This window comes from Poecilia formosa, unplaced genomic scaffold (assembly GCF_000485575.1).
Source record: "Poecilia formosa unplaced genomic scaffold, Poecilia_formosa-5.1.2 Scaffold164, whole genome shotgun sequence".
In the NCBI taxonomy this organism is placed as follows: domain Eukaryota; kingdom Metazoa; phylum Chordata; class Actinopteri; order Cyprinodontiformes; family Poeciliidae; genus Poecilia; species Poecilia formosa.
Genome location: NW_006800103.1, coordinates 265629 through 287670, shown reverse-complemented (window position 1 = coordinate 287670; position 22042 = coordinate 265629). Strand labels below are relative to the sequence as shown.

At 39.8% G+C, this 22042-nt stretch overlaps 1 protein-coding gene across 14 annotated transcripts in view; it reads left to right on the top strand.

Annotated features, from left to right (window-relative positions):
• The window catches only part of LOC103146627 (teneurin-3-like), a 290558-nt gene that overhangs the window by 264431 nt on the left and 4085 nt on the right, over positions 1-22042 (top strand). For all 14 annotated transcript variants that reach the window (XM_016677778.1, XM_016677776.1, XM_016677777.1 and 11 more), the window contains 18 exons: positions 821-959; positions 1079-1184; positions 1309-1451; positions 4345-4523; positions 8020-8124; positions 8266-8396; positions 12830-12999; positions 13142-13268; positions 15793-15990; positions 16486-16545; positions 16766-17110; positions 17959-18203; positions 18289-18470; positions 18575-18777; positions 20196-20306; positions 20412-20554; positions 20690-20814; positions 21510-21640. In XM_016677778.1, coding sequence (XP_016533264.1) covers positions 821-959; positions 1079-1184; positions 1309-1451; positions 4345-4523; positions 8020-8124; positions 8266-8396; positions 12830-12999; positions 13142-13268; positions 15793-15990; positions 16486-16545; positions 16766-17110; positions 17959-18203; positions 18289-18470; positions 18575-18777; positions 20196-20306; positions 20412-20554; positions 20690-20814; positions 21510-21640 — 2843 coding nt within the window. The remainder of the gene's footprint in view (positions 1-820; positions 960-1078; positions 1185-1308; positions 1452-4344; positions 4524-8019; positions 8125-8265; positions 8397-12829; positions 13000-13141; positions 13269-15792; positions 15991-16485; positions 16546-16765; positions 17111-17958; positions 18204-18288; positions 18471-18574; positions 18778-20195; positions 20307-20411; positions 20555-20689; positions 20815-21509; positions 21641-22042) is intronic.

Here is a 22042-nt window from a genome sequence, read left to right as displayed (position 1 = left end):
CAAGTGTTTTAAAAAATCTCCCACTCAAGTATTTAGCCCAGAGCAACAATCATGTAGGTTTTATTATTAGTGTTTCTATCTTCTTCTACAAGGATTTCACCTGTACTAATCACTCCTGTGCTTTCATCTATTTTTATCTTTATTGCATTTCGTGTATTCACACATTTCTAATTATATTAAAAGGAATCACAGGTGGTTTTAATTAAAACTGTTCAGTTTCAGTTTAACACAGTTCAACTCCTTGTTATTCCACACATGTCAATGAAGGTTTTGGTGCCAACAGATCATATTGAATCTTCTGCTGGATTCAATCTCCTTACTTGAACAAACATGGGGTGGCAGTGGAAAGTGGAGAGAGGAGGATTCTTTTCTCTTTTTACTTTTCTTTTTTTTTTCTCTTCAGAGCCAGGTTAGGCCGTGGAGGTTGGGGAAAATAAACACAGGAGCTCCTTGTCAAAATGCCAGCTGAAAAAAAAAGTTAGAGGGAACATAATAAAGCATTTAATATAGATGCCAAAAATTGTTCCTACTGCTTGGCATTTAAAGTAGTAACATTAGTAAGTTGCAGTCCATGCATTATTTTCCATATTTGCATCACTTCCAACAATAAGTCCTCACTGGAAATCCGGTCAGAACTCATGAAAGTCCAATCAGACTGACCAGTACAAAGCATCTCCAAACATGGTCAGTAATCACAGTGTTTGTCAAGTGGCTGCTATAATCGCTGTACATTAGATTAATAAGGCAAAGTCAAGAGCTGGAGAATAAAAATGAGTCTCTCTCCAATCAGAGTCTCTTCATCTGTCTAACTCATCTGCAGGCTCTTTGGCTTCAGGTCCCAGCTCCTATGAAGTGGCTTCTCCAGCCTCACAGGAACTTTATGTGTTTGATTCGAATGGGACTCACCAGTTCACCATGTCTCTGATCACTGGAGACTTCAAATACAACTTCAGCTACAGGTTGGTTTGACATTTTTTACTGTTTTTCCCCTCTTTTTTTAAACCATAAAACTGTAACGGTGCATTTTTTTGAAGCATAGTTCAGTTTGTTCTCATTTTCTGCTTTCCTGTCCTCTCAGCAACGAGGAGGATGTTACCGCGGTGACAGACAGCAGCGGGAACACGCTCCGTGTCCGTAGAGACACCAACAGGATGCCTGTACGTGTGGTGGCTCCTGATAATCAGGTGAGATGTTCACATTTTTGCACATTTGCATTCTTTGAGGATGGCCATGAGTCACAGATTGTTCTGGATTCATGGCGACCATCTGACTGTCTGGTTGTGTTTTATTTTATCTTTTAATACACAGGTCATCTGGCTGACAATCGGGACCAATGGAGGTCTAAAGTCTCTCACGGCTCAGGGTCAGGAACTGGTTTTATTTACTTACCATGGCAACAGTGGCTTGCTGGCTACCAAGAGCATCCAAATTGGCTGGACTACATTCTATGAGTAAGCCACCTACTGACTGTCACATCTAAATGCATGAATGCAATCTGTGCAGCTATGTGAGGATGAAAGTAAGGCTCCAGAATAATTGCATTGTTGATGCCTTGGTCATTAGGGAAGAGGATACGTCCACTTCACTTGACACAGGTGGTCCTCTGTTGTAATCAAGTCATGTTTATTTATATAGTGCATTTCAGCAACAAGGCTTGACATCATAAAAACACAAAAAAGGCATAAACTAAATTCTGTTCTCTGAGCTACAGGGAGCCAGTGAAGGACTTTAGAACTGGGTGATGTTCTCCATCTTCCTGGTTTTAGTGAAAAAGCAAGGTGCAGCGTTCTGGATCATGTCCGAACATTATATGTCGTCATTCACCATCAGTCCACATCTTCTGGTTTCGGCAGGGACAAACAATCTTACTTTATTTAAGAGCTCTTTTACGCAATCCAGGACTTCATCAAACAGATTTTCCCTCATTCAAATATAAATAAATCTTCTCTAAAGACACTAGACATATAAAAGAGCTTCAGGTTTTTGTTAAATTGCTGCTTGGCTGCATGAACAAATTCATTGCTCTTCATCATTGCTTTTGTTTGTGATTTGGTCTTTTCTCCATTCTTGCCTCAGGCCACAGTTGGAGCTGTGCTGTGGTCTGATCTGGTTTGAGGCGGCAGATGGAAGTGTTCCTACTAAGACACTTAACACACACCTGTGTGTTTGCTACAGTGCCCTTCCAGCTCCTCTGGGTCAAATGAATAAATCACCTTTCATTGTATAGCCTCCCACTGAAAAGTCTAGCCTTTTAGAGTGTGCGTTCAGTCATGCACAGTGTTAACAAAGTCACCATTGGCGTGTTTCTTCTGTTTTATTCTGCTTTTACCGGTGCAGGTTAGCTTCTTTGAAACACTCAATCTCAGTTTCAAGAGGGACGTGTTCACACAAATAAGACTTAAACTGATGAGAGAAACCAAATGAGACGATGAATAGCATCAAAAGCACTTAGTCTTCAGAAGCTGGTTGAAATCAGTCTTGCTGAAGGGGGATCCAGGATGAGGGGGCAGCGGTAACATATGAGAAGACTTTTCATCCAGCTTTAATCAGGCAGATGGAAGATTGAGGGCAAAAGAAAGTCTAGAGCGCAGACTGTGACTGCACTGTTGACGGGATATGAAAGTTGGCAAGACTGATAATAACAGTGTAAGTATTGATTAATTCATTCACTTGCTGAAATGAACATGTTTGCCAATAGGACAGCACTCAGTTTGCCGAATGGCCAAGGAGGAAAGTTGATTTTATGTCAGTTTTAGAATCATTTCTGGTGTTGACGTGAAGATGTGTTTGGATCATTATCCTTTTGTAAAAACCAATAATGACAAGCCTTCATTTAACTGCCAGAGGACACCAGATTTTATTCTAAGGTCTCCTGGTACTTGAAAGAGTTTGTGATACTTTCGAATCTGTCTGAACGGCCCAATTCCGATCTTTTAACCCAAAAAATATCCAACTTGCTCCACTTCCATATATGACACTGAATCTGATACGTGTCCAATCTGAACAGCCATGTTGGATTTTATCCAGATTTTACGTCTTTGATGTGAGACTTGTCATAATTGTTCACCAGGAGACGCCAGACACGGTAAATCTGGATGCCAACAATGGCCGAAAATTATAATTGTGAAAACTCTGATAATGTTTTGTGTCTCTGCATCCAAACAGACATCTCTACAGACATCACAGTGAATGCTCCACAAAAGGTCATTGCTATTATCTTGAGGCAATAATATCGGCTTCTATTACGCAACAATTTGAAAACAATCCATAGACGGCATCCATTATTACTTCGTTAAACGAGGTGATTCTGTGTGACGCCTCCCTTCTTCGTCTTCATGCAGGTCCTTCGTGAAGTTTGACTCTGATCATATTTAATTAGTAGTATGAATGAGCAAAACAAAAAATTGATTTCAGCAAAAATGTGGAACTGAGCATGAAGAGTTGCTGTGTGAACGTCGCCTTTTCATGCCTGCTGTACTCAACAGCGGCATGAGATGCTTTTCCACTCATTTATTCTCCGTTTCAGACCAAATCCTTCCTGGATCGTTTGCTGCAAAGAATCTGAATCTTAGTTTCATTTAAGGAACTCAAATAGATGAGCAAACACTGGACTTTTATGTTTGTGAGTGAGTGGATTATGGATTGTTGTTATGGTGAGTTGGTAACCCAAAGATGGCACTCTTTTCTGCAATTTTTACCATCACTGTGTGATGAAGACGTGTCCTGACAAGATAAATGTGAGACCTCGCTCAGCCTTGCTTCTCTCAGTTTGAACTTGTTACTAGAGCAGTGAGTATATGTAGATATGTAGATATGGGTAGATGCCATTTCCTTGTAGCCATTTCCTTACATGGAGTGTAATATATCTCTTCCTTACACGAATGCCATGTTCTCCTTTGCTTCCTGCTTTGAGGAATGAAAAGGGGCTTATATATGCCATGTTATAGTTATACTCCTAGTAAACAGGAGAATCATGTTATGAGTTACTAATTAGGTTCATACACAGTCTGATAAAGGTAATGATAAAATATCAGTTTAAACATTCTTCAATTACATTCATTGTATAGGAAATCTTGGACGTACCAAGAAGAGATTTAGTTGAAAATATTTCTTCTTTATTACTGAAAAAGGTATCAAAACTGAATCTTGCTGAAATGTTTATGCTAATGTGATGTTGCTGTGACAAATGATTAACCTATTTTAGGGCGTTTTACACATCTTAATAAATATGAGGACTTGCTTCCTGTATGTATATTCAGGTCATTTTCTCTGTATCGGCAGGATTCATTACAGTAATGACATCTAATGTCCCCTTTCTCCTTCTCCTGCATTCTGTCCTGGTAGCTATGACAGCGAGGGTCGTCTGACTAATGTGACCTTCCCCACCGGCGTGGTCACCAATCTCCACGGCGACATGTCTTCAGGAGCCATCGCAGTGGACATAGAGACGTCAGGGAGGGATGAGGATGTTTCCATAACAACAAACTTATCGTCTATAGACTCCTTTTACACTTTGGTGCAAGGTAAGGTGCTGGCATGCATGTGGCTGAGTCTGAAGCTCATCTATAAGGAAAGGTCAGGCAGATGATTATGATCATTATGAAAAATAAAAGTAAGTCGGATCCGAAGAAATGTAGCTTCATTTTTAGATTTTATCACCTTTCCCAATGTTTTCCCTGCTGCAAAATTAAAAGGAATAAAATCTGTTGCTGTTCACAAATCCATCTGCCAGAGTTTTATATTGTACAAAATATGAAAATACAGTGGCTTGCTCAAGTATTCATACCTGTTACAGGCACAAACGTCAGTTAAATTTATTGGGATTATGGTGAAAGATGCTGTTCTGTTCAGTGCTTGTTTCCACATCTAAATTGGTACCAGTACTTTTTCTGTTGCAGGTTTTTACTCCTGTTTTATTGTTGCTTTCAGTGTCTTGGCAACTTGCCTGACCAGGTTCAATCTCTTCTTTTCAAAGAGTTTTGGAGAACTATCTGGTTTCTGTAATGCTGCTGGCATTACAAGCTTGTAACTAGTAACAGGCTCGATGGCTGTAAACAGGTTCGATGTACGGAGCTAAATACATGTCGATCCTGGAAGGAATCTGGTTGAGATGAATATAAACGTACGTCACACCTTTCAGATTTTTTAAACTGTAAAAGCCTCTGAAAAAATATTCTTTTGCTTCCACTTTGCATTCATTTTCTGCTTTGTGTTGGTCCATCAGGCAAAATCAAATACGCAGAAGTTTGTGGTTGTAATATGATTTAACATGAAGAAATCTAAGGGCTGCAAATACTTCTGTAAGTCACTGTAAGCTGGTGGTATTAAAAACTCACTAAATGACTGTGGAACAATCAGAGAAGTAAGACAAGCTGCAGTTACTGAGAGACACAAGTATTAAGCCACAGATGGGAAAATAGGTTGTGTTGTTTTCTGTGATCATTTTTTTCTGACGGTGACTGAATTTGGGATGTTGTTTCATTTGTACTTTGATTCAAAGCTTCTGTAAGCCAGAGTAAAATCCATTCTCATAAATTTTTATTTGAGAGCAGCGAAAGAAAACATTCACACTGGTGCATTTCAGCAATGTTGTCATTCTTTGTCAGACAAATACTGGAAAAGTATGTTTTAGCGGTGATGTTGATGTAAATTGTGGACGAACATTGCCTTCCATTTACCTCAGAGGTTTAAATTTGAGTGTGAAATTTGATGCTGCAGATCAATGAATCCTGCTTCAGTCTGGTGGATTCAGAACAGTTTCTTCCTTGATGTCTTTAAATTGTTCTGCTTGTGTATTATAATCTTAAAGTCAATGCATTATGAGCATCGATACAATATAAGTTTTCTGTGTGAAAGAAACTCGTGTATGAAGGACTACAATAGTGACGCCTCTGTTGAGAGTGCCTTCCTCCTATCCTGATTAATTCAAAGTCCTGGACAACTAAAGCATTGCTTTCATCAGTTCACTTACATTTATTCGTGTTTTTCCTGCCATCTCATCTACATGCGTAGGTAGGAGGCATCCCATTAGGTCCAGGTGCAGGCCAGCGACGGTAAACAAGCTAATTTAGCTGCTGTACTTAGTCATATTAATGATGCCGTTAACTGCTTGAGAAAGCAGAATATGTGGAAGCAAGAGGTTAAAAGGTCATTTGCAGACATTTACAGTAAACTGTTGTTTCTACTGGATCACCATGTGTGATAATGTGCTGGGGAATGACTGAGATAATAAAAATATAACCCTACCCCACCTAATGTCATCTCACATTCTGCAAGATACTTAATGCAAAATTATCCATTTTAATTAACTAAATTACCAAAAAATATATATTTTTTTAATATTTTCATTAACGTACGTTGTAGAACTTGGAGATAGAAACGTATTCAGGTATTTCTCATGACGTGTTAAAGTTAGAACTCTGAAGCTCAGCTGACATGAAGTTGCACCGGCATTACATCACACACAAAACACGAGAAATGTTGAAGCAGAAAATATATTTTACTTTGTGTCATTCGATAAAATGATTTGCAAAGAAAAAAAAAATTGACGAGAGTAAAGTGTTGTGCAAAACCGCCTCAGACTTTTTGATCGACTGTCTCGTAATAATTTCAAGTTGTCTGGATCGATAGTTTTCCAAGCTTTCTAAAGCGGGGGTTCTGAAGGTCTTTGAGTTTTTCTTTTTGTAATTTTGTCTGTCTTTCTTTTTAGCTTGTGTTCAGCAGATGCATCTGAATATGCCTTTAAAATGCGCAGGCTGTTATTGGAAATTAAGAGAACTAGAAGAAAAAAATGATGAACCAGAAAGTGTAAACATTCTTTTTAAAAAGGTTGAAATGGTGCAAAAAATCAGACAATGATTAGTCACTTCAGAAACCCTTTTGCCCTATAACATAACATTTATCTTATAGAACTCAATTGAAAATTTGTTTCAAGGAAAACATTAAAAATGCTGCACTATACACTAATCTGGTTGTAAAAGTGTTCACACCCCTACAACAATACTAGATTAAAGCAGTTTGGGTTCAATTTCAGTTTTCAGTCTTTTTTGGTGGAAATCTGTCAGTATCTTGTTTATAGTTTTGGTTATGTGTAGCCTTTTCCATAATTTTCATTTTCTTTCTTTCTTTCTGCAGAGTTTATTTGGATATGTGCTTTCACTCCAATGTTGAAAAATTAAGTCTCTCTTTATTTTCAGCTTTCCAACAGGCAACTAAAGGTTTTGAGACAAATTAACTTGAATTTGGAACTATTCATAACTTTAATGTTGAAAAAAAATTATAAGAAAGAAAAATCCCAGAGGATAAGATTTCCAGAATAAAACTCCTTGATAGCTAAATGTAAAGATTTACTGTTTAGACTTCTCCACTTCCCTTGCGACTTGCATTGAGTCATAAAAACCAGGCTGCATTCTTGTCAGTATACATTTATTTTAGTGGGAGAATTCCAATACACTGTTACCAAGCCAAAATGCTTTAATATTAATTAAACGGAACCGAAAAACACGGGTGTCACAAAAAAATCAATAGTAAGTGAATGATGTGAGCTGAAAAACAGAGTGGAAATACAGTGAGAGGGAAAAGGCCAAATGCAACGGTTAGCCAGGCCTTTGTTTAATCAAGTTATTTTATTCTGTTGCTGTATTGTTGCATAGATCTAGCAGGGTGTATATTTAGTCAAAGATAAAAGAGTGCCGTCAGCCACTCTGTGTCCTGCTTGCACAAGCAGCCATTAGTCCTGTGGGAGGCTGAGAGGAACATAATTGAAAAAGGCTGAAGGATGTTAAACCTTCTCTCTGCTCCATTAGCAGGTTCAAACACTTCGCCCAGAGATGAATTGTTTCTCACCTTACTTTGTCTCCCTGCTGTCTTTTGGCTGCTCTTTCCCTCCCTGCATTTCGTTTTCCTCCCTTTATCCTCATTTCAGCTCACAATTGATATGTTCTTCAGTAAATCCTTTGAATGCTGCAGTGTAACGGCGTATCGATAACTGCATCTCTTGCTTGTACTTGTGTCATGCAGACCAGCTTCGTAACAGCTACCAAGTGGGTAATGACCATTCACTCAGGGTCATCTATGCTAATGGGATGGACACACACTATCAGACAGAGCCACACATACTGGCAGGTAGGTTTAAATTATTTACCATATCCTGAAGCAAACTTTGTGCATTGATGGAGCAAATACTTGTCCGTCTTTCTCAAAGCCTTCACCAGTCTGCATGTTGTAGTGTTTGTAAACCCCAGATGTCTTGTAATGTGTCTTTAGGAGCTGCTAACCCTACGATCGCCCGGCGCAACATGACCCTGCCAGGAGAGAATGGCCAGAACTTAGTCGAGTGGAGATTTAGGAAGGAGCAGACCCGAGGAAAGGTCATTGTGTTTGGGAGGAAGCTGAGGGTGAGTGTTCTTCAGATACAGGTGATGGACAGCGATCGACCACGGTCTCTTTAACAAAGGCTGATCGCCAATCAGCCTATTATTTTTTCTGGATTATAAGTCACGACATGGCTGAAAAACATATCACAATGTAGGCGTTTCATATTAGTCTATATTGATAATTATGGAGTCGTTTTTGTTTTAAGTATCTCAAAATACTGCCAAACTGGTGGCGTGACCTTTCCTGTTTACAGTTTTCACTCCATGCCGTTGTTTTTTATTTTTACACAATTATGAGGCAAAACATGAAACTGCTGCTGCACCATTTTCTCAACAGGTTGTTTTTATGTAACCAAAGAGTGAGTGAGTTAGTTGATGAAATTTTGCTGGACGATAAATTGCCTCAGAAGTTATTGCAATAAACGATAATATTGCTGATTTGAAACCATTTTCAAGTAATGTAAGGGTAATGATATAATGGCTTAAGAACAAATTCTCAGACAATAAACTTTCAATTCTAAAGAACATTTAACACTGGAAGTGGAAGACATTTTAAAATATCCAAAATAAATTTAAAAAAAAAACAACAGAAAAACAAATAAAATTAATTATAAACTCTCTGTGAACAAAATTGTTCTTCAAAAAAAAAAAAAAAAGAGCCAGTTGAGACCAAAACACCAGACTGAAGAGTTTTGTCGTCCAGTTTTTGGTAGAATTAGAGAGAAAAGAGAAAAAACAATAAATAATGCAAATGTAAATTATTGAGATCTTTTTAATCGTGTGATAATTTGTTTGATTACTGAGACAAACCTAGTGAGACGTTGAGAGCCTTTCCTCTGCCTACATCCCACAGAAATCTGAGTTGTTCAGTGAAAATTTTTAAAATTTTATCAGACATGTTACCTATTGATACTGATCATGTGTCTTTTGTGATTTATATTGTTTTTGATTTATTGCCCAGCCCTACTGCAGTTTCTGACTGACCCAGATGTCTGTGCTCTGAATCAGGCTGACTCAGAGCGTGTTCAGGTTATGGTCATGCTGAGGTCTTTGGCTGCAGAAACCGGACAGTATCATGTTGCTGTTATAACATTAAATTGAACTAGTCAGGAGCTTTGAGCATTTTTATGATACTTTCTCCCCGTGGTAAAAGAAACGACTTAAAAAACGATAGGACACGGGTAGGAGAAGAAAGCTTTGAGACTCTCTGACCTGCTCATGTACGTAAAAACATCATGGCAGCTCCTAAAAATTAATTATAAAGTAACACTGCAGATGATATTGGTAACAAAGTGAGCATGAAAAAAAGCACTAAGACAAAGATTCCCCTAGCATGTCCAATTCCTGTGTCATAACTCAGCTTATCACATTTCTCTTAATTTGTTCTCCCACAGACATATTACTATCATATTCTTGTAAGAATAAGAGAAAAAAGGTTATGCCGTCCATGCATTATGCATCCTGTATACCTGCAGGCTCTACAAGTGGCTGCTGAGAGCTGCAGCACACCAGATTGGAGGACGGGTTGACAGGGTCATATTGATGCCCACAGGCAATTTACCAGTTCACACTTTCAAATTTTTACACTGTTGGAGGGAGAGCGTACGAACGCTCTGCTCGCAGCACGACCCCGGCTGTCTGTGAGAAAAAAAATCTAAATTCTTGCTTTTGGACAACAGAGCATAGCTTTTTTTATTACTTATCTTATTTGTGTCATCATCTATGGGAAGAGTGTGCAGATGGGAATACATCCATGACCCCGGTAATAAGACAATCACCTGCTACGTTTTTGCTTTGGGAAGTATTTGGATGTGTTTGGCATCTGTGTGGCCTCTATTTTCTCGTGTTAAAGAAGCAACTCCTTGCAAGTTTATTTAAAAATAGCTTTAGAAATCCCCTTAAATAATCTCTGTCTAGGTGAGGAAGGGTTTTTCCAGGATACCAATGAAGCTTAGCTAAGTTGTAGAGGTTTATTTGCTAAAAAAAAAAAAAGAAAGATGTCTGCAAGGTGTTGTCGAATTGTCATAAAAACAGCAAATGTGAGAATCTATGTTAAATTGTTTATTTCAAAAATACTTTTTCCTTTTTATCCCAAAGAGAAATAAATGTTGTTGTAATCCAACAACGATGACACCAACCACTTTAAAGAGAGGTTGTGTTAGCAGCTAGTGTTGCAGATAATCTGAAGGAGCTTCTGACTGGAGACTGCAGATGTATGATAATCATGTATGATAGTAGGGACAGCAGCTCATCCAGACAACAGAGACCATATTTCACAGAAGCATTTTGTGGATGCTAATCCACCTCATTTGCTTTTGCCACTTCTCTTTAAATCTATGTCTGGCCTTTTGATTAGAAAGCTGGACAGTTGGAGTCCTGGAAATGATCCTGGCTAATTATGATCGATGGAAGAGACGGTTTGAACATCCTCTTCCTCTCTTCTCTGCATCCATGAAACCTCCCTTTTTAATTCGTCTGGGAGTATGGGTCATAGTTCAGGTATTTTTTGAACTTTCGAGATGCTAGTCAGCTTCTACCTGTTATAAATTTTCTCCCGAAAGTAAAACAAAGTAAGAGCAAAACACCTTCCAGCTGTACGGCATCCAGAACCACAGGGTACAAAAAGAGCAATGCCTCAGCCAAAAAACACATGGACAAAAGCCTACAAAACATTAGGGGCACAATTTTACCAGAATTTTGTTAATACACTGGAAAATGCTGGAAGACGAGCCTCACCATCCACAGTGAAGCTGGTCGTAGGTCAACCACCAATCTGCCTGTTTTTAGCTCAAATGAAATTTACAGCAGCAAACATGGACAAACTAAATTATCTCTGGAGAAAAGAGACTAATATTTACATGTTTGGCAACGAGACAAATGTTTGGAGCATTGTGGTGGTTCCAGCATGCTGATGGCCAATTTCACTGCCAGTGTAACTGATGCATTGCACATAAGAGTGCAGAATACCTCCAGATTCCTCAGGTTGGCCTCAAATCAACAGCTGGATGGATAAAATGTGGATAGTAGTTTGCCAGCAATGAAATGTCTTATACATTTGATTTTAATTGTTCAATATTTGGAAGAGTAGCCAACCCAGACTGAATGGTTTTGTTCACTTCCTCCACTCCCAACGCTAAACTACTGCTATAGGCAGACTACAACTATAACTGGACAAGAGAATCAATGTCATCGTTTGATTGGCCGGAGAAATTGCACTCAGTGGGAGAAATCCCACAGAGAACACTGAAGGGAAATGAGAATTGAGTGAAACTGCACAGGAAGGCAATGGCCAGGCCAGACCTGACCCCAACACATTGTAAATTTATTGGTCTACGGCTGAGTCTGTGACTTTATTCAGCTGTGCTGTGTTTCGTCCTAGTGGCTCCTGGCCAGTGTTCCAATATCTTCCTCATCCCCCTTTAATTCACCTCACTGATTTTAACTGGTCCTAATTCACAAATGAATGAGTAGCTTGAATGAAAAGGTGAGAAATTGGACCGTTGGACATCTTCCAGCCAGACTCTCTGTTTAATGAAAGAGGTCTGTAAGTGATTGATTGGCCGGTTTGTAATGTTTGTCATTGCTTCAAGGATCTATAAGGTGAACTTAGCTGCAGATCTGGGCTATCTGTCTTCATAAATCGGATTTTAACAGCACATCATTTAGATGGTGATTAAGCCTGACTTGTTGGTTCAGGGATGTTACTTGGTTTTATGGCTGTCAGATCAGAGATTTGTTTTATTTCGTAGGCTGTGGTACCGACATTTAGGTGAACAGTCAAATTTTAGGACATTACAAGTTAAATTCATTAGCTATTTCATTTTTTTTCCTTTCTCTCACACTTATGCTAGATACTTGTATTATAGATTAAAGGGGGCATATCATACAAACTTCACATTTCACATGTTTTTCTACTCCCATTTGGATCTCTACTGCTTCTAGAAACAGTCCAAGTGCTTAAAAAAACCACCCAGCTGGTTTTTGGCAATAAGGTAAAGTTTTTTTGGTGTCTGGAAAATGAGGCGTTTCAAAAACCTTTCGAATATAATGTCACAAATCAGCAGGCGCCGCCCCTCACCTGGCAACCCCAGTGGTTTACAATGAGCTGTTAGTTTGTTACTCAGTGTTTCACACACTGCTTTGCTATTTTGGCTGTTTTTGTGTAATAAACACAGACAGTGTAGAATCTACTGAGGGTTTTTTGTATCGTGATAAATAAATCTTTGGATTCAAATAAAAGGTGAACGTTCTCTCTGCATTGAGTGTGTGCATGTTTGTGTGATAGTTACAAACAGAAAGACAAACTTGCAGACACTGGACAAAATATGTGAAGCTGAATGAAACGGGAAGAATAAGGAACCAGCAGTAGAAGATAAATCTGGGCGTTAGTTTCACTGTTGAGAGACGATCACAAAGCACAGCTCAGTCCCTTATTTGTCTCCTCTGACATCCAGGTAAACGGAAGGAACTTGTTGTCTGTGGATTATGACCGCACGCTGCGAACCGAGAAGGTTTATGATGACCACAGAAAGTTCCTGTTAAAGATCATCTACGACACGCAGGGCCACCCGTCACTGTGGATCCCCAGCAGCAAACTGCTCTCAGTTAACCTGACGTACTCCAGGTAAATACATCTGTACTGTTCTCCTCTGATCTGATCCATCAGATGTAACTACGACACTCTTGTTTAACTTTCTAGCTGTAATTCAGTGAAACGTGAACCTGACTGTGTGTGTGTGTGTGTGTGTGTGTTTGTGTGTGTTCAGCACGGGACAGGTGACGGGCCTCCAGAGGGGTCCGACCACAGAGAAGTGGGAGTACGACAATCAAGGAAGAATCATTTCTCGAGTCTTTGCTGATGGGAAGATATGGAGCTACACGTATCTGGATAAGGTAGGGAACAAGTAAAAACATTTACAGACAGGCATACATTCAACTTTCTTTCTCACTGGGTCAGGTGTTCAAACATTTCCAACCCAAACGTATCTGTACTGCGTCACGTATCATGGTATCACCCATTTATGTTTTTTTTAACAATATCATGGCTTCTTTTATTTTTATTTATTTTTATTATGTTTCATTCATGTAAACTTTCTTGAATCCAGATTCTTAATCATGGATACATTTTAGACTGCTCCATTCAGTTAAAACCAAATTAGATGTTTGGAGATATTGTCCTGTTAGACCTCCCAACTGTGTCCATCTTTCATCTGTGTAGCCTGAGATTTGAGATGAAAATAAGGTACTTTAATGGAAGTCCTCCATTTTCATTATTCCTGCCACTTTTAACCAATGAAACGGCATCAGTAGCTGAAAAGTTGTGCAGAACCTTTTCTATATTCTACTAATGTCGAAAAACATAATTTCGCAATTGCAGCGTTTTCATTAAATGAATGGAATAAAATTGCATGTGAACAAGTCTGCTCCCCAATAAGTCATTATAAATCATGGCAGTGACGGCTGTAAACACTAACATCAGACATATCCACCTAACATCCATGGTACTAACGCTCATCAGCCATTAGACGATGTGTCGGCGACTTATTGAGGCATTAGCTCAATAAGACTCTGCTACTTTGAGTGGCTACAGATATAAGCAGCATTTTAGTGAAATTGTATTCAGTGATTTTACATAAAAGTAATGGATTCAAGACTTTTGAATGTCAAACTCAACATTTCATGAAGTGTGTGATGCTGAAAAAGCTCTGGTGGATCCAGCTGCACATTGCCCAAAGAGGCCAGGACCTACAAATGAGCACTTTGCTGTTGGATACAGACTCCTGTGACTCATGTGATGCAAAGAAGTTTTTCCATTGCAGTCTTAAGAAATATACAAGGTGTGACATGGATGAAAGTTTTTTCTAAATTGCCGTGTTTCCATTCGGCAAATTTATTTTCGTAATTCGAATTTGCACAATTTCATGGTCCGTGGAAACACAGCTGGTGTCAGCGAACCAGCATCATTCTGTCACTGCTTGGCTTGACAGTTGGTACAGGTACAGTTTTCTGAGGTTTTGAGAGCCTTTCCTTGTTTTCTCCAAGCGTCCTGTATGTAATTTTATTCCATATGAATCATTGTTTGACTAGCTTGTTCCAGTGGGCAGCTACAAAGTTTTTACCAACCAAGAAGGAAGTTTCTATCTGCAGTAAATGTGCGGTAAAACATACTTCACTTTGGAGTGGAGAAACTTGTGTGCAAGCTGTTTTTAGTTCATGCCAGGCTTGAGCTTAAGTGGTTTCACACTTGTTCCTGATCAATGTATTTTCATCTGAGAGAGGCAGTATATGCGTGAAATAGTTTGAACTGATGAATCTGCAGTCAATGGCTGCAAAAGACCTCCTTGACTTTAACGGAAATCCACGTCTTCTTCTTAAAAAGAAACTGAGTAAGTGGAGAAAATTTGAATTAAACTTCTGCACCAAGTTCGTCTTTTTTTAAGACTGATTCAAGTATTACATCTTAAAATTATTCCACAGAACTTTTCAAATTCATTTTAATGCAATCATTCAGAAGAAGAACAGCATGGTGATGGAAACGCAGGATAGAGTAGCAAGTATCATGTAGGAAGGTGCTCTATAATTCTGAGTCTGCTAGTATTTTCCAAGGAATCTGTGCACTTACAAGAGACGGCAAAAAGCACGAAGTGAATGATTGTAGAAAGGCGGTGAGTAAAGTAAAGGAAACTAAGAACCAAGAAACTATCTTGTCCTCAAATAAAAGAAACTATTGATGTCAGGAAAGCAAGGCTGACAGAGAGAAGAGAGTAAAAGAAGAAGAAGAGACCATTAAAAAGTGAGTGGCTTTGAAAAACATCTCTAAGGGAGCTCAGGAGGGAGCAAAAAAACAAACAGTGTGAGGAGAAAGAGGACAGGGAGGAGGGGAGTGAATCCAACACGTCTGCTGTGTTAGCCTAGGAAGGGCCTGACACTCTGAACGGCACCTGGCCTTGTTTGTGTGGGGATACAGAAGGCGATTGATTGATAGCAATGGAAAGACAGACAGACTGACAGAGGTACAACGGTGAGACAAGACTCCAGGGACGCCTGGAGCTTAGTTAGGATGTTAGAGAGAGGTGGAGGCCAGGGGAGAAGAACAACAGAGGGCTTAAAATTAGAATCACAGAAAGGCAAAAGATGCAGCAGACCATGAAATATGTCCTCTACGGGGAAATGTCTCTTGTATTAATGTGAATCTGGATAAGAAAACATCTCAAAGTGTTTAATATAAACTGAATATCTTCGGAATAATTGTTTCTTTATTCCTTTGTTCACATTCGTCTTTCATTGGCTTGATTAAAGTAATTGAATCTGTAGCTGTCTTGTTCTGACCGAAGGAAAAAACAAAAATGGTGTTTCACTCTCCCTCAGCTTTGTGTCCTGTTTGTAACATCCTGCTGTCGTCTCCTCTCTTTGACAGTCCATGGTGTTGCTGCTGCACAGCCAGCATCAGTACATCTTCGACTACGACTCAGGGAACCGACTGTCAGCCGTCACCATGCCCAGCGTGGCTCGGCACACCATGCAGACCATCAGATCTGTGGGATACTACAGGAACCTGTACACCCCCCCGGAGAGCAACGCCTCCGTTACTGTGGACTACTCTGAGGAAGGGCAGGTGTGTGGCTTTTAATCAAACTGATGCAATCCTTCCCGGCTTTTGTAAAATAACTTTGCCTCTTCATACTGACTTCAGCTGTTTTTCTTCATGCACACACACACACATACAACACTTCAGAGGTGTTGTATGTGTGACGTATCAACACAGATCAGTGCAAATTTGTTGAGCGGCAGGAAAATTATCCAAGCTTTCTAAAAAAAAGTTTTTAAGGAATAAAAATCTATAAAATATGTTTTCCATTTGTATTTTTATTTTCACAATTTGCAAACTTTTTCTTTGTGTTGGTCAATCACATAAAATCTTAATAAGATAAATTAAGGTTTGTAAATGTAGCTTTACAGAAGTTTAAGGATGCTGAGGCTGCAGTCGTGTGTCTCTTTCTGATTGGCTTATGCCCAACAAATCATTCACAATTAATCTTGAACAAACTCCCAGAGAACTGCAAAACTGCCGAAACACTGACTTTCCCTGTCCATGTCTTTCTGTGTCCAGCTCCTCAGAGTGGCTCATCTAGGAACCGGCCGACGGATTCTGTACAAATATCGCAGACAAGTATATGGCTTCATTATTATTTTTGATTATCTTAAGTTCACATCATATATTATGACCACTTCATGTGTAGTTGCAGAGTTCACCTAACCAACACTGCTGAGTGTCTCATGACAAGAACATTTCTGTTAGGTGTCATTTGTTTTGGTGTAAAACCAACACCTGTTTATGACATGTGACATTTCCATTATGTCAACGCTTGTGGTTGTATTTGTCTCCTCAGAATAAGCTGGCAGAGATCCTTTACGACTCGACGCGGGTCAGCTTCACGTACGACGAGACCGCTGGCGTGCTCAAAACCGTCAACCTCCAGAGCGAAGGCTTCATCTGCTCCATCCGCTACCGGCAGATCGGCCCGCTGGTCGACCGGCAAATATTCCGCTTCAGCGAGGACGGGATGGTGAACGCGCGCTTCGACTACACCTACGACAACAGCTTCAGGGTCACCAGCATGCAGGCTGTGATCAATGAGACGCCGCTGCCTATTGATCTCTACCAGTTCGACGATATCTCTGGGAAAGTGGAGCAGTTTGGAAAGTTTGGAGTTATCTACTATGATATCAATCAGGTAAGAGACGAGTCACTTCAATAGATTTAACCATTAGTGGGAAAAAGTAGGTCTTCATGTTGTGCTTGCAGCGATGAACCAAAGTATGTAGAGCACTCAAAATGAGAAGATAGAAAGCAGAAAGAATATTATAAATACGAGTTGGCTGTGAGGCTTCATGGTATTTCGTATTGGTGAGGAGTAGGTTTGTGTAAATACGTAGTATTCTTAAACTTATTGGGTCAACAATACTAATCTAATCATTGAATTGGTACGTTTAAGTCACTTCCATGGCCACAGGTACAGAGGACTGAACAATGGAGCGGCTGCAATTTTTAAAAGTTAGGTTGAAAATGGTGGAAACATAAGTTTAGAAAAATGTCTAAAAATATCTTGACATGTTATAAAAACTTGTTCAAGCATTTTGCATGTTAAGACTTATTCAACAAACTTATGTTTAATTGTTTAGTTTGAGCCTTGAATGATACATTTTTAGTCAACATGATATAATCCATTGAAAATGTAGGAAAACGTATATAATTGTACATAATCACATTATGGACCAACTTGCTCAGTGGAATCAGAAACTGCTTTTTTTTATGCGCACGAGTGACGCATTGAGGTAAAGATTGAACAAGTAGTTTGGAGAATTTCAATTCTTTTCTGAGAAATGCGCCAAAGCAACTGAGAAAAACTGTTATGCTAATTCTGAATTCCTCTTGACATAAATCAGATGAAACACAGCAGAACATTTTTGGAAGTGTCTGTTACTTCACTCCTGAAACCGCCACCCACAGACTATTTCCGAACTAAATCTAGCTGTAAGCTCTGCGTGTCACTGATTGGAGATCGTTTACTTCCTGTTTCAGATCATCTCCACAGCAGTGATGACCTACACCAAGCACTTCGACCAACACGGCCGGATCAAGGAGATCCAGTATGAGATTTTCAGGTCACTCATGTACTGGATCACTATTCAGTACGACAACATGGGCAGGGTCACCAAGCGCGAGATCAAGATCGGACCCTTTGCCAACACAACCAAATACGGCTATGAGTATGACGTTGATGGACAGCTGCAGACGGTCTCCCTCAATGAGAAGCTAATATGGAGGTGAGATTTGTTTCATGGAACTACTGTTTGAAGCAAACCTACTGGGTTGATGTGACAGGCTGACGGTTTAATGCCGGCTTTGCAGGTTTAACTACGACCTGAATGGAAACCTGCACTTACTGAACCCGGGGAACAGCGGCCGTCTGACGCCGCTACGCTATGATCTGAGGGACAGAATCACTCGCCTGGGGGATGTTCAGTACAAAATGGACGAAGACGGATTCCTGAGACAGAGAGGAACTGAGATATTTGAGTACAACTCCAAAGGTGGGAATTATCGTCCCAACACACTAAACAAGATTTACATCCCTGTAAAACTGTCTGCTCTAGAACAAATCGATGTCATAACGTGTTCTTTTGTTTGATTTCAGGTCTTTTAGTTCGTGTTTACAGTAAAGCTGCCAGCTGGACCATCCAGTACCGTTACGACGGCTTGGGTCGGCGTGTGGCGTCCCGGAACAGCCTGGGCCAGCACCTGCAGTTCTTCTACGCCGACCTGAACTACCCCACCAGGATCACCCACGTCTACAACCACTCCAGCTCTGAGATCACCTCTTTCTACTACGACCTGCAGGTAGCTGCCGCTGTGCGCTAATTCTGACAGCCATTAGCCATGTTTCCATCCAATTATCATGCCAATCATGAGCAAACTTTGAAAATTTCACAAAAAAGGAAATGTGAATCAGGTGTGTTTCCTTGTTGTCTGCGTAGCCCGGTTGATTTGCTCCAAACCAAAGTTCAACTACGTCAGACGTTAAGCTTGGCTTTATTAATCAAGTAAATGATCGCTACGTCTGAAATTACTGAGCAAATGTGTTTTATATGCCTTTAGCATGTTAGCTTTTTTACAGAAAAGCCAAAAACCACCTCAAACAAGGGTAAAAAACATTTCCAAGTGTGAATCATATGTGCTTTTCCTTTCTTTTTTTACAACATAGTGTGTGGCCAGAAGTAGTATTTCTGCCCTACATTGTTATAATTTTGCTTGACAACTTCTTTGAACTATTGATTTTTTTTTCCAACTTGTTTATAAATTTGGGAATTTGAAATTACTTATTTGATCTGTTTTATCTTTATTCTCCTGTTTCCAATTTGATTGTTGGAGAAACCGACCTGTAGAGTGTTGACCATTATTGAACATCAGCATCAGACAACATAAGACTAATTATTTGAATTATATGTGCCAGTAAAAAAGCTCACTGAGGCTGCCGGCTGTTGCAAGTGTTGCACAAGGCGCCCCACTCAGACACCTGCACCCCAAAATGTCTCTGCACACCACTGCCTGTGCTCCAAATCACATGAAAAGAATCTGCATTCTTTCTAGTTTTTCTTTCATCATTATTATCATTATTATTATTATTATTATTATTATTATTATTTGTGGATATACATGAGATCTGGGGGATAGAACATGAGCTGGATTTGTAGCCTTTGTGACAGCTCTGCAGCGCCTCCTGGAGGAAAAGATTGTGAATAACAAGCCGATCCGGAAGACATTCAATAGACCAGCTCTCACTTTACATTATCGCTCTCATTTTTCCTCATTTAAAGCTTTCTCTTTAAAGTTCAGTCCACTGACACCTGCTGTCGTGTTTGTACTCCATCTGTCAGCTTCTAATCCCGATGATCCAGCCTTCCTCTCGCTCTGCCTTCCAACTTCAAACAAATAAAGCTTTCCTCATTTAGAGCGAATTTGGAAATATTACTTATGTCTGGGAGCTGAGGATCTCCCATGACGTTAGGCTTGTGTGTGTGTGTGTGTGTGTTTTTAAATCAAGCTTCTCCCACAGCGCTCACAAGTGAATGAACAGGTGAGTCTGGGAGGCTTCAGCAGCACAACACAGAAAAAACAATATAATGATGATGATTGTATCATTTTTTAAAGCCCTGTTGTATATTACAAAGAGTTGTTCTGCTGTAATGATAGAAATTACCGGTATAAATCCTCTCTTAGCTTTAATGAATGTAAGTGTGCCGTGTGTGGTTGCGCAGGGTCACGTGTTTGCCATGGAAATCAGCAGCGGAGAGGAGTTTTATATTGCGTGTGATAACACCGGGACTCCGCTGGCGGTCTTCAGCAACAACGGCCTGCTCCTTAAACAGGTACGACTGTTTCCTCATCAACCGCAGGAAGAAAGCAGCTGGGCATGTCATCTGTTAGTGAAATGGTTTTGTGTGTTATGAGTTAGTAAACGTGTGTGTTTGCAGGTACAATACACAGCATACGGGGAGGTCTACTTTGACTCCAACCCCGACTTCGTCCTTGTGATCGGTTTCCACGGCGGCCTGTACGATCCTCTGACACGACTGCTGCATTTTGGAGACAGAGATTATGACATCCCCGCTGGGAGGTAGACCGTCTGTCTCTTATTCGCTCATTTCTAGTCCAAGCATGGCATACGATTGCATGCAGACACTCGCTGTGTGCTTTGTCAGCGTCACACCTGATCAGGTGCCTCGGTTTGTTGTTTCTTCTTCTCCTGAAGGTGGACCACTCCAGACATCAGCACATGGACGCGTGTGGGGAAAGACCCTCAGCCTTTTAACTTGTATATGTTCAGAGGGAACAACCCCGTAAGCAAGATTCATCAGGTCAAAGAGTATGTTACAGGTAATAAGTTCAATCTTGCCCCATTCACTGCAAAGACACAAAACCTTACCAAGTATATTTGGTCCATATTCTGGTGCAAATATTTTTGTACACTTCAAATAAGACAAACCTAACTTATAAGTCATTTTTATGCAAGGTGTAGCTGCTTGTTTTAAGTCAATAACTCCTTGATATTGATGAAAAAGTACTAGTTCCAGTAGCAGATTACTTCACTCATAACATGGGAAAAATGTCATGCAATAAGTTAAATAATAAGCCAGCGTTCTGCTACACCAGCAAAGCAGGATTTTTTTACTTTTATTTGAAACCAGAGCAGAAGTCACAGAAAATGCTGCGTTCCAGTTACCTGGGAAATGGGAACTCTGCTGGACTTGATGCCAAACATTCTGGTTAAGAAGTCTGCAATTCAACATGGCAAAGCCCATAAACGTAGTTTACGACTGTTCATGCAAACATCATTTTAATTTTAATTTTCCACAAGCAAACACCAATTTCCATTTATTCAGTTTAGAGTTGCAGGTGCTACATGTAACGTTGATTTTAGACGCACTCTTACATGTGTGTCTTGTAAAATTAACACGTTTCCACCACACTTTACTACAGTTCCCAGTTCCAAGTATAACTGATATTTACTGGGTTCTTTAACTCCCTCTTTGTTTTTTTTGTCTTTTATTTCACTGCCTGTTTTTCTGCAGATGTCAACATCTGGTTGGTCACCTTCGGCTTCCATCTTCATAACGCTATCCCAGGATTCCCTATTCCCAAATTCGACCTGACGGAGCCGTCCCTGGAGATGAAAAAGAGCCAGCTTTGGGACGACCTGCCTGTGTGTATTCTTATTCATTTTAACTACAATGCTTTAGATAATCTGCCACTGATGACTGAATCCACAATACCATAGTATATATAGTAATGTGGACGGTTTTTCCTTGATTAATTTGCTGAGTGAGATCTTTTATCACCTCTCTGCAAACTGTGGCTTAAGATAAAGGATGACATTTCAGAAAGCTGAGTTTTATTTATAGTTAATTAAATTCATTGCTGATGTCAGGTGTGTACGCAAGAAGACTGAATGCTGTAAGTAAATCATTGTATTTGTTTAAAGGTGCACACACTTATGCAACTTATGAAGTTTATGTTTATTTCAGTCACAGCAACTGTTGCCTCATAGCTCTTTACAAGACCAACAGATGCAGTAAAATATAATAAATTGAGCCTGATTGTTCAG